Below are 15,961 nucleotides of genomic sequence, written 5' to 3'. Positions count from 1 at the left end.
AAATTTTTCAGTCTGCCTTTTCATATTTGCTCAATGTTCCCTATATGTGGGATATACACATCTTCAATGTCATTTCCTTAGTGAGGCTTTCACTAATCCCACAGATTACCTTGTAGCTATGGGTCTGTGTACAACAATATAACTTGAGGGCCCAAACCTTTCTTTTCATTACATTCCCAAAGCCCCACATTGTAAAGTATAATAAACATCTGTTGAGTTGAAGTTGTGAATGTCTACAGGGTGAGGCAGGAAGATCCAGGTGGGTGGAGAGCAGGAAAAAAAACAGGCATGAACGTACTTGTAAGGGAACAGAAAGCAGGAGGCAAAATATCTGGATTACGACTCTTTAACACACCTGGATGGTTGCCTTAGACCTGGCTGAAAAATCAGCCTTTAAAATCTCCCTCAGCCAAGCTTCTATCCTCTAGGATCCCCAACAGCTTTGGCTTGTCTTAGGAATAAAGCCCTGTGCTTCTTCCACTAGCCACTTACAAACCAGCCTATTTATCTCTAGGGAAGAAAGCTGAAACTAAGTCTTGCCTTGCCGGTACAACAGGTCTCTAGTGGGGAGTGGCCTGAGCGAAGCTGGATTGTCTCCTTCCCAGGCCACTCATCTCCGGCACCCTTCACGGCTCACACCAGACCCGCTTACCGGTCAGGTACACCCAGCCTGACCCAGCCGAAAGGCTGTCCAGACTACCTTCCTATTCTCACCCCCAGGGCCCAGCCGTTGCTCCAGCCTTGGGGAAAGGTCAGCTCAGGACTTCAGGTGGCAGCTTTTGGCATGGTGTGCTGGGCAAGAGACGGGTTTTCGCACTTGGGATCCTAGCGGGATGCTGAGATCAGGACTTCTGACCTGCCATCTTCTAGCCCTTTAGGGGCTCATCTTAGCTTCCTGAGCAGCGCAGGTGCTTGCCCTATCTTTAGTTTAGTCCCTCTTCTCCCCAGCCCTTCACCTCCACCCTCTGCGGTGACCTCAATCCCCTAGGAGCAACGGCAACATAAAACTCCTCGGGAAGTCCACAATTCCGAGACTGAGAAAAGCTAAGCATTTTGTTCTACGTTAGGCCGAGGAAACTGAGGCAGGAACGAGGATTTTGCCTAAAAAAGCTGACTCTATCAGGACCCCTTTGCTCTTCCCTTCACTCTTTTTTTAGGAACTTTTCCAGAGTTCCTCAATGTCTAATCCCTTCCTGATCCCACCGCTTTCAGGCCAGAGATGCAAGACTTTCACTCTTTGGGAGGATCAGATTGAGGGACCAGGGATTCTAGCATGCGGGCAGAGGCCCGAGAGCCCTGGAGGCGGAGTCTTAGGAGGGGCGGGGTCAAAACCAAGGGGCTGGACTGGGCTGGGCAGGGCTAGGTGGATCTGGCAAAGACAAATTGGAGCGGAGTGGTGATACTAGTGGTCCTACTTCTGCAGCAGCCTCGATTGCTCTCGCCTCCAGTATCACTTCCATGGCGGGGCCACAGGAGCCTCTGAGCGGGAGGCTGCGGCTCTCTTTCACTCCTGGTCCACGAACTAGTCTCCTACTACTCCGACTCAACGACTCAGCTTTGCGTGCGCTACAGGACTGCAATCGGATACAGGTGCGAACCCTTCTCCCTGGTCGCTCCGGGACTGGTTCCCAATCACCCCGAGGTCTTTTTCCCCAGTCCTGCACTCCCACTCAGATACAGGCTTCTCTACAAGCTCTTTAACCCTTGTAGCTCTGGTCCTGGACACCCCCGGCCACACACCAACCCCCTACCCCCAAACCCTGCCTCTTCCCACTCCTCTGTGGACGCAAAGGTGCCGAAGACTTCTGCCGATTCCCGACTTGTCTGAGCCACTTAGAAGGCAAGTATCAGAGATCTCCTTACAACGGGGCTGAAGACACTTCTTGGTCCTCAGCTCTCCCTCCTTGTCTCCCTCAGGCCCAACCTGTGATCACCTTCCGGGGCAACCGAGGGGTGAGTGAAGGACTGAAGGGTATGGGAGCAAAAGGGCGTTGCCGAGGCTATGGTCCTAGGGAGACTATTTTGACTATGCCACAGAGTGATCAGAGAAATTGGAGCGGCACCACAACCACCAGGCTGCCTTCCCTCTTCTGGTGCAATAGCCTAACCAGAGCAGGCATCGAGGTGCTACTACCTCAGTGTAGGCACAAGGCTCTGGTGGGCGGGGGGAGGGGAGAGTGAGGCAGGAAGGACCCTAGAGATAGAGGAAGCCTGTGCTTCCAGAGGGAGCTCAGGTCCAGCTGCATTTGGTATCACTAACAAGCCCCCAGAGACTCTAGTTCCTTGTCACAGGCCAATTGTAGAAGTCCTAAGTGTTTACTCGATAAGTGATGAGCTTTAGCTTTCGCTGGGAAGATAGGTAACTTATTAGACTTATTCTTTCAGTACCTGCGACTTCCCGGCCCTGGCTGTTCCTGCCTCTTCTCTTTCATAGTGTCCCAATGTGGAGCAGATGGGCCAAGAGGTGGGCTGGACCTCGTGCGCCACCGCTTGGGCAGGTAAATGGAGGTACATAGCATACCAGATGAATGAGGATTTCTATATGTACTTTATATACTTTGCTCCCTTTCTTCCACTCCCCTTCAGATCTGGACCAGGCCTGCTTCGATGCCTTGGTCCTCTTCGAGAGCGAATTACTATCTGCTCTGCTGTAGATTCTGTACCAGTATCATCTTCACTTCAGGAAAATCAGCAGGGTGAAGGTGCTAGGGAAACACGGAACCAGCAGGGCAATGGATTGCATGTGGGACCTCAACCACAGCTGTTCGTAGAAGAGGTGAGGCCCAGAGTTAAGGGGTACTAGAATAAAAGATCTGGAGGCCTAAGAATGAAGGGGCTCCAGATTGACACTGCTGTCTCCAACCTCAGGCAGTATCACCTTTCCCCAAGGTGCTGGATCCCCTGGAGAACAGTCAAGAGTTACAGCCTATTCCAGGATCCTCAAGAGATCATCCGGCACAGTGGGTATTGAGGTACTTGGGGATAAAATGGGAAGGGCAAAAAGGAAAGGCAGTGTTGGCAACAAGAAATCCAAAAGCACTCTTAAATTTAAGTTCCAAACTACTTTTTTCCTTTTTCTCACACTATAGGGACCCAAGTCCTCACCCCACAAAAGGGCCAGATCAGAGACCCTCTTCCTTGTCCAGCCAGAGGCACTTGAACATAGTGAGTGATTATTTAGAGCTGAAAAAGGTCTGAGGTAATCTAATTGACACTCTCATTTTAAAGGGGAAACTGAGCCCCAGAGGCATGACTTAAAAGTCAGACTATAAATGAACCAAGTTGAAATAGGTCAACTCCAAATTCAGTGCTGTTGATCCAATGCTACCTTGAATAACTTACAGTAACATGGTGCTTAAGAGCACTTTTCTCTGATGACATAAGCATGGTTAATTTTACAAACAGGGAAACCAAGGCTCATACACTTTGATCTTCAAATACCCTTTTAAATAAAATCTGCTTCAAGAAGTAATCCTTCTTGTTTTGCTTGGAAACTGCAATGAACCCTCTTCTTGGAGTTTTAGGATATAAACACTACTGTTCTACTTCCAGAATTCTATTATATGGTACTAGTTGGGAAGAGGGAGGTATCTGCTAGGACTAAGTCTTGTTTTGAAAATCTGGATTTTAAATTCCTCTTAGAAGCGACACCCTTCCCTAGATCTACCAGAACCAGAGGACAAGAGGCCCAGAGGTCCCAGTACCCCACAGGAGCTTCCCAGCCATGATCCACAAGAGGGGGAAGAGTGGGAACAAGACCACAATGCAGGTGCCAGACAGGAACACAGTTCCTTACCACAAGCAGGTAAAATTTATGGGGGTGACAGTTCCTGCAGAGTTAAGAGAGAGATCTTTTCCTTTCATAGTCTTGTGTCTTCAACAGGCCCAGAACCATTGCTTCCTAGAGAAACACCAGACTACTTCCTGTAAGTATATTATCCCTTCGACACTTGTTCCTGACCTTATACTCCTGTGGCTGGTGAATGACTTTTGGGGACAGTTGAGTGATGATTTTATGGCATTGGCAGGCAATATGGAGTCATCCATAGTACTGAACAGTGTCGTGTCTATGAGCAAGATTTTGAAGCAGATTATGCAGAGTATAGAGCCCTACATGCACGTGTTGGGGCTGTCAGCAGAAGATTCATGCAGTTGGGAATGGAGATCAAAAGAGTACAACGAGGCACCCCAGAACACAAGGTAAACAGCCTTTTCAAAAAACACCCAAAAAACGCATTAACTAATAAACTGACTCACTAAATGACTATTTTGGGAGAAAAGTTTAGACTGTACACAATAATAAAAAAGTTATCTCCTTTTCAGTGAAGTTGAGGGTCAATTTAGGGCTGTTCATGCTTTTTCTTTTTGTTTCAGGTGCTAGAAGACAAGATAGTCCAAGAATACAAAAAATTCAGGAAGGTACGACTAGGGCTGGGGTAGATAAAGAAAATTTGGAAGCAAGGAAATAATCTAAGATATTAGCTTTGTCTCTGCAGCGGTGTCCAGGTTACAAGGAAGAAAGACAGCGCTGTGAGTACCTGCATCAGAAACTGTCACACATCAAAAGCCTCATTCTGGAGTTTGAAAAAAACGGAGACAGCTGAAGCTGCCAGGAGGGCCTCAGGCCTTCTGTCTGGTGAGATCTGGATAAACAGGGTGACTATGAAACAAATGATTTAGGCCTTTGACTGATCTCCTCACTGATGATGACTCTGGGGGGGATGGAGAGGAATAGCAGGTGCTCCTACAAATCCTTGAGGGATTTGGTTCTTATTGTTACCAAGATATTTACATAACCCCCTACTAGACAGGTTATGTTGGCCTAGTACCAATTTTTTCCAGCTGTGCCCAAGTACAACAGGGTTTCGTCATCCTTGCCACAACTCAGATAACTCAAGAGATTAAAACGACCTCTTAAGATAGAATACTATGGAAATAATGGTTAAAAACTAATTTTGTGATCACCTTGAGAGACCAGAATAACAGCTGCTTGGGATCTGTTTACAAACTCATTTCCTCTCAAATGTACTAAGGGAAAGGGTTCCATATGGAGATCATGAGAATGTTTAGAGATTTCTTTACAAATACTACTGGAAAATAAATGATGACTGCTCCTGTGAGGTCTGTACAAATTGATCTGTTGTCAAATATTTTGAAGGGGGAACAGGTGTTTGAAGAGGGGATATATTTGCCACCTACTTAACCCAAACAAAACTAGGTTCCTGAAGAAACCAGTCCCCTTTCTAAAAATAATGACATTCTTCAAGTCAGAGTCTCTAGCTATCATTTTTGAGTGATATGGAAACTATGTTGAGGAAGGGGTATCTTAGGTCTTACCCATAAAAATGCCAATATAATAAACCTGCATATTAGCCATAGCAAATTAAATGTATGACTTAGGTACATGCTTGTTTTACATAGCAATATGGCAAGAGGAAAAGGGATGCCCTGAGAATATTTTGACCATCACCAATTCTAACAAATAAAACAGGTTACTGTACCACACCCCAGGCTGTAGAATGCATAGAACTGCACCCATATTAGTGTCAGCAGTTCCAGTAACAGGCTGGAATAAACCCCAAACTCAAGCCACACCCAAAAGCAGGAACTGTAATAGCAGAATATTCTAGGGCTAACAGCAGCCCTAGGGAGGTATAAATAAGCCATGGTCTCAGGTGTCTTAACAAGGATAAATAGCAACCTACCCATGGGGCCTAAGTAGGTCTGGGAAGAATCCATGAATAATCTTTGATAATCACCAGAAAAGTGTCAAACACAGGGACAAATCTGGCTTTACCTCAGATTAGTTTTCTGGTATGGGGTAATGCTTTAATCTAACTGGCAATATTACCTCTCCCTTTCCCCCTATCCCCAAGAACTTCGTTTAAAGGGGGCTCATTTATTGTCACTGTTCCAAATGTACAAAAAAAATTAGAAAATAACCCCCAACTCAACTCCCTATCCCCTCCATATTCCCCCAACACAAATAATCCTCCCCCCACCCTCCATACCCCCAAACCACAAACAAATATCAACTGGTCCTGGTGTTTCCATTAACAGTGCACCTAAAGAAACAGCTTAGAGAAAATTAAACAGGATTCAAACGGCATCCACGCTGTCCACTCATTCCTAGGGCAATCACTGACTGCCCCATCACTGGTAAAAGAGTCCTTATACAAAGTGGTCTGTTTTTGGCTGCTACTTTAGAGATCTTCCTCTGCCTTCTTCTTTTTGGATTTTTCCTCTTGGATCACAGGAGGATTTGTAGCTTCTCTTTGTAGGTAGTTAATAAAGTCACTAACTTCACGGCCACCCTGAAAATAAAGAAAAATTATCTAAAAATCTAGTTTTATTTAAAACCTCAGGGAGGATCTTTTTCTTTCCAACACCAAGTTTGATTCAAAGCTAAGCAAGAAATTTGCTGCCTAGGGGATTGAGAATCCCTTTAGGTGGAAGGGGGGGAAAAAAAAGCTTCTATCTTATCCTCAGATGAAGAATATGGAAAGATATTAAAAACGTTCTTTTCTTTTTATCTAAGCAATACTGAAAAATAATCGACTTTTTCATAGTCTTATTTATACTCTGAAGAAAAGCATGTTAGACAGATGGGTGGGATCGGTCAAAACAAAGAAAAACGGCTTTAACAAAATATTTATTGTTCAGATAAAAAAAAAAAAATTACCTTTTAAGGATTATCTAAAGTTAAGGATATATTCCTCTCTCCTCCTTCCCCTGAAGGACTAGCATCCATCTTGTAAACAACTAATACTTTCATTACATCTCCCCTTCAATATGAATTCTTGAAAGAGTTCTATAGCAACCTTACTGATTCCACTAGGGAAGGGATATAGGAAGAAAATAGAGACTTGCCTGTTCCAACTTTGAGATGTCAGGCCAGACTGGATTTTAAGATATTAATGAAAAATTAAATTGTTTCTGGCAGAATGATGCCTAAACCAGCATTATCATTGTTATTTTCTTCAATTATGGTTATAGGAGTATTTGGGGAATAAATATATTAGGTACTCACTTCATATTTCCGTGGACTCTGCTTACTATTGGCTGGAGAGAAGTAGATGGTAGGGAACCTGGGGAAAGAATAGAATGTTGGCTTTAGAAAAACCCTGCCAAGATTCTTTCTCAATTCTATATACCCTGGAAATGATACTCTTCATGGTCTCTTATCCTACAAGCACTGGCAACCAAATTATACATACTAAGTCAAAGAAGAACTCATATAATACATTTTAAAATACTCAGCATACAATGAAGAACTCTGAACCAGAATAGAAAGTATTATAACAGGAGATGTGTTTTGACTTGGTATGTACATTAATAGTGCTCTAATCATAATAAGAATTTACAGTGAAGCAATGTAGAATCTAAGAAGATAGTATAAAGTCTTCAAAATCCTATTTCCCACATTTACATAACAGCTCAAAGCCAGGAATTAATCATCTGGGCAAATGTTAAGAAAGCATCCCTATCAATTTCAGCATTTTGAAATATTCATTCCAATATTTAATTTGTAATCTACTTACCCTCTGACTTCATATGGAGAAGGCACATCATTGGCTGTTGCATCCATCTTTGCTATGACAATATTAGGATCTTTGCTGAGCTATATAAACAACAACAAAATTTTTAAGTTCCTTACAAGTTCCAAATTGACGACTAATAAGCAAACTCAGGTTACATTTGTAGGTTCCTGGGGGAACACTCATCCAAACCATGGTAATGAAGTTTATGTCAGCTTAGAACTCCTAGTTTGTTTTTTGGGGGGAGGCCAAAAAAAGGGAGACATGAAGGAGAAACTACTTGCCTCTCTCACCTCATTAGCTCATCCAATGAAGACATGAAATGTCTAAACTTCAAATCTAACTGGCCTAGATAAGCAGCTAATTATATGGACTAAGTAGGTTAATTTAGAGGAAGAACTTATTATGTTCAGAGGTTAAACTGACTCTGAAATTACAGGTTACCTTTTTCCAAGTTTAAAGCTAAGCCTGAAGTACTCAAACATATAATACAAATTGAAAGAGTAGATAAAATCTGAATCACTCAGCAAAGTGAGGCAGTCATAAGAAACATGAAGTTTAAGTTAAAAATATTTTTAACAGGTATTAAGCACACTGAAGTAGCCAAGGATAGTCCTCCAAACTTTTAGCTCAATGTTAACTTTCAGAGTAAAGTCCAAACATACCTTTTCTCCCAACTCTTTGTATTTGGGCTCCAGATTTTTGCAGTGACCACACCAAGGGGCATAAAATTCTATTAGAACATCTTTATCGGTATTCACAATTTCATCAAAGTTCTCAGCTACCACTATCTAGAAAAATTTTTTACAAAAGAAACATTTTCCAGTTATTAAGATAAAAAAACCCTAACAAATATATATATATATATATTTTTTTTTACCATGTTTAACATATACTGAATTATATGCCATTTAGGGAGAAGGTGGGGGAATTAGAAAACAAGGTTTTGCAAGGGTTAATGTTGAAAAATTATCCATGCATGTTTTGAAAATAAATAGCTTTAATTAAAAAAAAAAAAAAAAAATCCAAGACTACTTTAATTTTGGATATGTGAAGAAACAATCCCCATCACAGAAGATGCATTACTGCTATATTGACCAATTACTCTCAAGATTGCCAAATGAACAATCTTCATGAAACATTAAAAATCCAGTCAGGAATATTTGAATTTTCAGGAAAAATCCTCCATGCCTTTCAATTTCTCATACAGGGCACTATCTCTACAACCCAACAAATACTGACTACACTTGTTATAAAAGAAGAGCTCATAGTAGCAAAAAATTATCAAAAGTATTGTTTCATACAGTATAATATCCCAAAGGGATTTGTAATCCTGATCTTAATATCTAATCCATTAGAAAGGGGGTATACTCCTAACCTCACAAGGCAACATAAACTCACTCAAGACTAGAATAAAATTTAGAGAGGATTGTCAAATCTCCACTGCTAAGTTATAAAAAAAGTGACCTTGGCAATGCCGTTTGGTTATGCTCAAAATAGTTTTATAAATATGAGAGACAGCTTCACATTAGTTTGGTCAGACCCAATAGCTCTCACCTTCACAGGTCCATCATTAGTCTCTGGGATAGGTTCAGACTTTAAGTATCTCCTCAGGTTGCCATCAAAGTAATTCTGCAGGAATCGCTCAAGAGCCTTCCCATCACGGCTAAAGAATGGAAAGACAAAATCAATACTCTTGTAACCACAAGAATCCGCTTTATAAACAGTTTTCAGGTACAGCTCCTCTTTCAGCTTTGATTCAAAGACTAGCAGAAGACAAGAAAAACAAAAAAAAAAAAAAACAGTATGCCTGCTTCTTGAACAGGTTGAAGAACTAGTGGTAGAACAGGGAAAAAAATCTATAGCCAGTTGGGCTTTTATTATACACTTCTTTTATTTCCAAGATACTTAATGTAGATTAGAAAGTTTGCAAAAGGAAGAGGAAAACTAGGGATTTTTATGTATTTGATATTACCCAGTCTTCAACCTGTTTAGCTAAATTACTCTTAACCCTAGCCTATGCTAAACCATGGGATCAAAGTGAAAATAAGTTAGGTTTACTCTTGTGTGGGACTATAAAGCTCTCAGACTAAATTTGCATCATGTCAAAAAAAAAAAAAAGTGGATGAATAGGGAAAAGTCTAAAATTGACTCAAAAGAGAGTGTGGATGCAAAACTCCTATTCTCTATTTATTGCTAGGTTGCTTCTGCTAAATAAGAAGAACTACCTCTATAAAGTAATTTAAATTGCTTAAGAATAAGTTCTTGTGACCACTCATAACTGAATAATTCTTCATTCTACTCAGGTACTCTTCCCTTTTGATTTTTCAATGAATATGATTTTCATCTTCCCTTTTCTACCCCCCCAAATTAAAATAAATCACCAACTTACGAGAACTCTTCTTGCATAACATATTTTTCTCCTTTTGCAGTTTTGATAGCAACAACAGGCACCTCTCCAAAGGTTCTTTCCAAGCCAAATTCAGAAAGTTCATGGCTAAAAGTTTTACGACTAGCCACAGCAAAGCTGAGTTTCTGCCCAGCTTCTAGGAATTTCTTTGCCACCATCATTACTCTGTTTAGAACAAGAGATATTTAATAGGTTAATACTCTGAAACAAGTAGCCAAGTGACAAATCTACAAGTCATGGTTTGATGTTCTTCTAAGATCACCTGATCCCATAACACATTAATTCTAATTCTATTTTGGCCTAGCAAGTTTAACATATCACTCAACTTTGCTATTAAAGGGTAGCAGTATCACAGTAGATAGAGGGCCAGGTCTGGAGTCAGTTTGAACCCAAGATTAAATCTAGCCGCAGACTCTAGGCAAGTTACTTAATCTCAGTCTGCCTCAGTTCCTCCATCTGTCTAATGGAAGTAATAATGGTACCTATATCCCAGAATTATTGTGAAAATTAAATTGTAAAGTTATATAAGGCCTGCCATAGAGTAAGCACTATGTGCTATTAGCTACTAACTTAATTTTGTGGTGCTGAATTTCCTTCCTACTGGCTTTTGTTACAATATGTTAAGACTCAAATCTTTCTCAGAAAGGGTCATTTATCAGCAATAATAAGAGAAAGGAACCTTCTTGAGGGAAGGAAAATCATAATAAGCGGGTTAATTATGTATGAAAGCACACCTTTAATTTTCTTTTATAGCACAAATGCTATTGGGTTTAGCTTTTTTCCAGACAATCTGCTGCCTGGGTATATCATTCCCATTTTTCACTTGAGTCCAAATAAAATCATTTGAAAGTCATTTATATAAACATATCCAGAGCACTGATAGAATTTAAAAGAAAAAAAAAATAAAGAGGAGGGTGAGTAACATAGCTATGATCCCATTTTTTGTTAGTTACCTGTTTCTCCAGTAGTTGGATCCCTTAGCATTCATTTCATAATCCACATCATAGTAAGCCACGAGTAGATCCTTGCCCTGGAGTAGGTCTTTGTTGTCTTCCGTCATGTGAGGGCAAATACCAAAGCTAAAATAATACATCATAATGGATTATTTGGAAGGAAACTAAAACACTCATAAGTGGCAGTATCTCACTATTTATTTTATTTGACTATCCATAACTGTAATGTATTTTTCTTTTTTTTTTTTTTTTCAATGGATGGGGAAAGTATTTAGAACTGAAAATAAATTGAATTGTAAAAAAAGGAAAAATAAACAAAAATACTTAGTAGTATATGATGAACCACACAAAAGTCTAGATGTTGATTATGGATTTGACTGGACTATTAGAACAAAAAGCAACTAAGACACCTGAATCAAGTTATACTTACATGTTCTCCTGAATAAATTTTTTAATTTTGCCACTGGTTATCTTTTCCTCTGTGTATTGTACAGTGTTTTCCTCAAATTTGTTCGCCAGATGTGGAGGCCGGAACAAAGTGATGCCCCTAAAAGAAAAACAATACCAAATCAATTAAATTAGAGGGGCTGAGCTAAAAATGTTTTACTCCTACCAGTGTTTATTGCAAAAATTAGTGTAGAATGGAAATACAGCAACTTTGCATAATCATATCGCATAACAAAACAAACCCAAATCAGGTTATCTGCTTTTGCTGCCATCACTTAAAACTATTTCCTAGAGTATATGACTTTAAGAACTTAGTTGTTCCCTCTGCCCCACCTTCAACTCTCCTCAGTGGGAGATCACAGGTGTGACTAATCAGGATACAAACAGGTTGGCAATTATAGGCACAAGGTGTAATTACTAAAATCTACTTATCTGGCTATCAAGAAAATCAATTTTCACTTTTTGGTTTTATATAATTTTATTGGTTTAATGTTTTTTTTTAATTCCTTGACTTCTACTTCCAGGGTCCTGAATTTCAAAATTCACCTAGTCCAAAGTGCTATCTTAACAAGAAGCTCTTTTATTGTATATACCCAAATTAGGAATCATCCAGTTGTATTTTAAGACTTCTAGTGACTTAGAACTCACTAACTCCCTCAGAAATCAAATTTTTTTTTGAGTAGCTCTAATTAATCACTTTTGCTAGCAAAAAATCTAAAATTGCCCCATCATCCACCTCTTGTAGTTCTGAGGCCAAGCAGACCAAATTCTAATTCCATCTCTATATCACAATCATTATGAATTATATCGATTCTCCAGGCTAAACACAACCCCACCCTCCAGTTTAGAAATGTCCGTCCTCCTTAAAATGTGATATTTAGAACTGAAGACGATACTTTTAAAGAAGTTTAGAATACAGAAAAGACCACCTTTCTGATCTTTGACACTATAACTCAATGTAGTCCAGGGTCACCTAATTTGGTTGCTTTTTTATTGCCATATTGCACTTCTGACTCATACTGAATATTCATTAGCTTTTTAAAATTGCCATCTATCTTTCCCATTTTGGGGGGAGGGGGGGTGTTACATTTCATTTAATAAAATATGATTCAACATTTTAGTCTAGTCAAAATCTTTTTTTGATCCTGTCATTCAACATATTGGTTATCAAATAAGCTATAAACAGATCCTTGCGTTGGAATGAGTTCGTATTGGCTTCCTTCATACATCTTCAAAACAAACAAAATAATATTACTAACTTCAGCAATCATGTCACTTGGAATAAAACCCCTCCTAGTTTTGTCTCATACAAATCTTCTTAATAAGCATGCTACCTATATTTTTGTCCAGGACACTGGTGTTTCTTTTGTTTTCGTTGGGAGGGGGGAAGGGAAGAAGAGAAGGAGCAAAAAGAAGGGTAGTAGAAACTAGACTTGTAGTTTAAATCAGAGTGTGAAGGATCTACCAATGCAGATCAACCAATGTACATAAGTCTTAATGAATTGAAAGTTAATTGACTTCCCCTAGAGTCATAGAGCTAGGAAGATTAATAAGAGGTTGGATTTGGACCCAAGTCTCCCTAAGACCAGCTTTCTATCCACTATGCCAGGACTCCTTAAACTTTTTCTACTCTCAACCCCCTTTCACCCAAGAAAACTTTAGATGACCTTGCGTATATAGATATATAAAATAGGTATACAAATCAAACATTTACTAATAAATCATAATTTTGAGATACCCCCAATATTAAATTACAAATCACACCTCTCAAAAGAGAAAGAAATGGTAAACCGAACAAAGTCAAGTCAAGATACCTGGAGACCTCCCTATTTTTTGAGTCTAATTATTCTATCAGTTCCAAACCTACTACATTCTATTCTATATATATTTGCAACAGTAACCTTGTTTACTAAAAAGACTTATAGTCATGGATTCAGTGAGAAATATTTGGTATATATATAGAGGTGAAAATAAAATTCCTCCCTAAAAAAGGTTAACGTATCACTTCCCCATCATAAGGTATTCTCACTAAATATCCTAGTGAGAAGTTATTAATAATAATACTACACTATGTAGGAATATCTATATAGCAAATACAAGGGGATTTCACCGTCAGTAAGAGAGTGAATTTTTCAAGTCCAACCATCTGGAAAAACTGATCATAAACAATGAAATTTCCCATAGTGTCAATACCTTGGCCACCAGAATTGAATATATTCCTTAAGTCACTTACTCTCCATCAGGATCATACTTCCTCACCAGAGCATCGACATTAGTATGTGCAAAGCGGTAGTTTTCTCTCAAGTTTGTAGCAGCTTTTAAGAATTCTGAGTGAGAGTCACTGAGTAAGTCACCAAAGAAACCTATATAGGAAGAAAAAAAAAAGTATCAAGAAAAGTACAGAGAGGCACTATAAACAATTCTAATTTAGAATGTTTTCTCATTTTCAAAAAGGGGATAAACAACTAAAGATTTCATTCTGTTGCGGACAATTAAGATTTATATTGATATACGCCTGAAAACCCACAAAATTGCTTTTAATGCCTGTCTATATATATATTTTACCACACATCTTTACATAAATGACACCAACATTTGTGGTCTAGCCTTTGTCCTCTAAGAGACAGGCAGAATCCATAAAAATCTCACCAAGAATTTATTTTCATTCAAATTCATCTATGGTGCAACTGGCACAAAGAACTAGAATGTTCTATGTACTACCAAATGACCAATTTGGTAAAGTCACATTTGAATAATCTCAAATATCCTGAGAAGATTAAAACTATAAGAGGGAAGCAGGTGAGAATGCCATGCCACTTGGTTAGATACTATGTCACTTTTTAAAGTTTTTCTAACTTCTTTCAAGATAATATAAAATCTTACCTATCCTAGGAGGTCTTTCCCTGTTCCACTCCCACAATGAGCTAAAAGTGCTTTCCCCAGTCAGTATCTTTTATCTACCCAATTATTTACGTTATCTTAATAAACTCCCAAAATTCAGATATGATTTTGTCTTTAAAACGTATCACTAGTGCTCAGCACAGCATCAGTCACATAGTAAACATTAATAAATGCCTGTTGACTGACTAAAACTTTATTATAAAAGATAAAGTATTCGGCTGGAGGTACCAAAGGACCCAAGTTGTCCCAGCTTTCTCAATGGTTTATTTAACTTTGGATAAATCACTTTATTTCTTTAAACCTGAGTTTCTTATAGGTGTTAAAATAGATGGGCTCCAAAATCCATTCTAGTTGTAAAATATTAAGCTTCTATGTTTAAGGTAACAAGATATCACATTGATCAGTCAAGCTCAAAGCACAGCTAAACATAAGTTGTGTGAAAACTTCACTGAACTTTGAAAATCAAGATCTAAATTCCATTTCCAACTTTGCCTCTAATTACTTACATTAAGTAACTTAGGTAGTTATTTAACCTTTCTAGGTTTAAGAAATTTAAAGTGAGAAAAACCTTTAAAAAAATCTTTTTCAGCCCCTTCATTTTATAAAGAAACAAACAAACAAAAAAATCTATTATAATAATTTAGCCAGTACATAGCAAAGATAGAAATAAAACTAGTTCTCCTGCCTTCAAATCTAAGGCCATACTGCACCTCCACAATCATTTTGCCATCTTTATTTATCTCACAGGAATAATTTATTCAAGTGTCAAATAAATGTAAGATATCCTTAAAGTATTCGTCTATACAATACACCCTGTCCTGTCCAAATATCTGTTCACCAATTTCATTTTTAACTTAACTTTTCCATGTCTGAGAGTCCTATACTAAATTGTGATCATATATATTTTGCTTAGAATGCAACTTTTAGAACATAAGATGTTCAAATAGCCCTTGGAATCAGGGTTAGGAAACTATTATTATCTTATACATTCACTTAAAAGCTTTTCTATTACTCTGACAGCTACAGAGAATTGATTAGCCTTAAATTACATTAATTGCTTAATAAAACAAGTAGAATCTTGAGGCCTGAATAAACAATAGAAACTAAAGGTATTATATCTTGATACCTAGACTAAAATAAAGTTTCTACATCAAATAAAGTACTAGGACTTTCCTTAGCTATATTAACTTTATTGCTCCTCTAATCAACTTAGTTTTTTACTCCAATTTTATTCTATGACCAACTTTTCAATACTCACCCACCACAGAAGCAGTTTTGTCACTAATGAACTTCTCAAAATCTTCTGCACTCATAAGAGGAAGTGAGGCAGGTCCCGCCTGCTTCTTCAGATGACTTACAATTCCATCTTGGAAGAAAAAGTAAAAGCTCACAGCAAAGTAATAAGTTTAATTAAATACACCATTTTCTATTAAAACAAACTTCATTGAGTGTTTACCACCTTCAAAAGAGATTTAAAAGGAATCATGGCATCTAACATGGCAATAAAATAGTAATATGGCTCATTATTACACATAGATTCAGAAATGTGGGTCAAAACATAGATCATATAGCTAGCTATATATAGCAAAAAGCTGACCATTAAATGGGCAGTTGATAACAAAAATGCCACACACAACAGCTTGATCAGATGCAAAAGCTAAATACTCAAAACAAAAATCAACAGATGTGTAAACTTTCCATTAGATGAAGAA

The 15,961-nt window shown here is 38.6% G+C and overlaps 2 protein-coding genes across 13 annotated transcripts in view; one reads left to right on the top strand and one right to left on the bottom strand.

Moving 5' to 3' along the window:
• The first annotated feature begins 628 nt into the window (after window positions 1-628).
• Window positions 629-6,314, top strand: ELL3 (elongation factor for RNA polymerase II 3). Of its 12 annotated transcripts, none has more exons than XM_074289462.1 (11): window positions 629-908; window positions 1,424-1,590; window positions 1,711-1,953; window positions 2,386-2,498; window positions 2,587-2,776; window positions 2,869-2,972; window positions 3,090-3,165; window positions 3,643-3,926; window positions 4,029-4,200; window positions 4,375-4,419; window positions 4,497-6,314. In XM_074289462.1, the coding sequence occupies exons 2-11, from the start codon at window positions 1,459-1,461 to the stop codon at window positions 4,602-4,604; spliced, it is 1,467 nt and encodes a 488-aa protein (XP_074145563.1). In that variant the 5' UTR covers window positions 629-908; window positions 1,424-1,458; the 3' UTR covers window positions 4,605-6,314. The 12 variants fall into 12 exon arrangements, with proteins under 12 accessions (XP_074145563.1, XP_074145567.1, XP_074145571.1 ...); XM_074289466.1 differs by lacking the exon at window positions 629-908 and having other exon boundaries at window positions 1,348-1,590; window positions 3,643-3,805; window positions 3,884-3,926; XM_074289470.1 differs by lacking the exon at window positions 629-908 and having other exon boundaries at window positions 1,348-1,590; window positions 3,643-3,805; window positions 3,867-3,926; window positions 4,497-4,589.
• The window catches only part of PDIA3 (protein disulfide isomerase family A member 3), a 20,310-nt gene continuing 10,232 nt past the window's right edge, over window positions 5,884-15,961 (bottom strand). Inside the window, exons 4-13 of the mRNA XM_074289460.1 lie at window positions 15,508-15,615; window positions 13,582-13,711; window positions 11,332-11,448; window positions 10,902-11,027; window positions 9,931-10,113; window positions 9,096-9,204; window positions 8,204-8,329; window positions 7,542-7,621; window positions 7,031-7,088; window positions 5,884-6,314 (exon numbers count right to left, since the gene is read on the bottom strand). Of these exons, the coding sequence (XP_074145561.1) occupies window positions 6,204-6,314; window positions 7,031-7,088; window positions 7,542-7,621; window positions 8,204-8,329; window positions 9,096-9,204; window positions 9,931-10,113; window positions 10,902-11,027; window positions 11,332-11,448; window positions 13,582-13,711; window positions 15,508-15,615 (1,148 nt within the window). The 3' untranslated portion in view covers window positions 5,884-6,203. The remainder of the gene's footprint in view (window positions 6,315-7,030; window positions 7,089-7,541; window positions 7,622-8,203; window positions 8,330-9,095; window positions 9,205-9,930; window positions 10,114-10,901; window positions 11,028-11,331; window positions 11,449-13,581; window positions 13,712-15,507; window positions 15,616-15,961) is intronic.

Source organism: Sminthopsis crassicaudata, chromosome 2, assembly GCF_048593235.1.
Source record: "Sminthopsis crassicaudata isolate SCR6 chromosome 2, ASM4859323v1, whole genome shotgun sequence".
Classification (NCBI taxonomy): Eukaryota; Metazoa; Chordata; class Mammalia; order Dasyuromorphia; family Dasyuridae; genus Sminthopsis; species Sminthopsis crassicaudata.
This window is presented reverse-complemented; position numbering and strand designations above follow the sequence as displayed.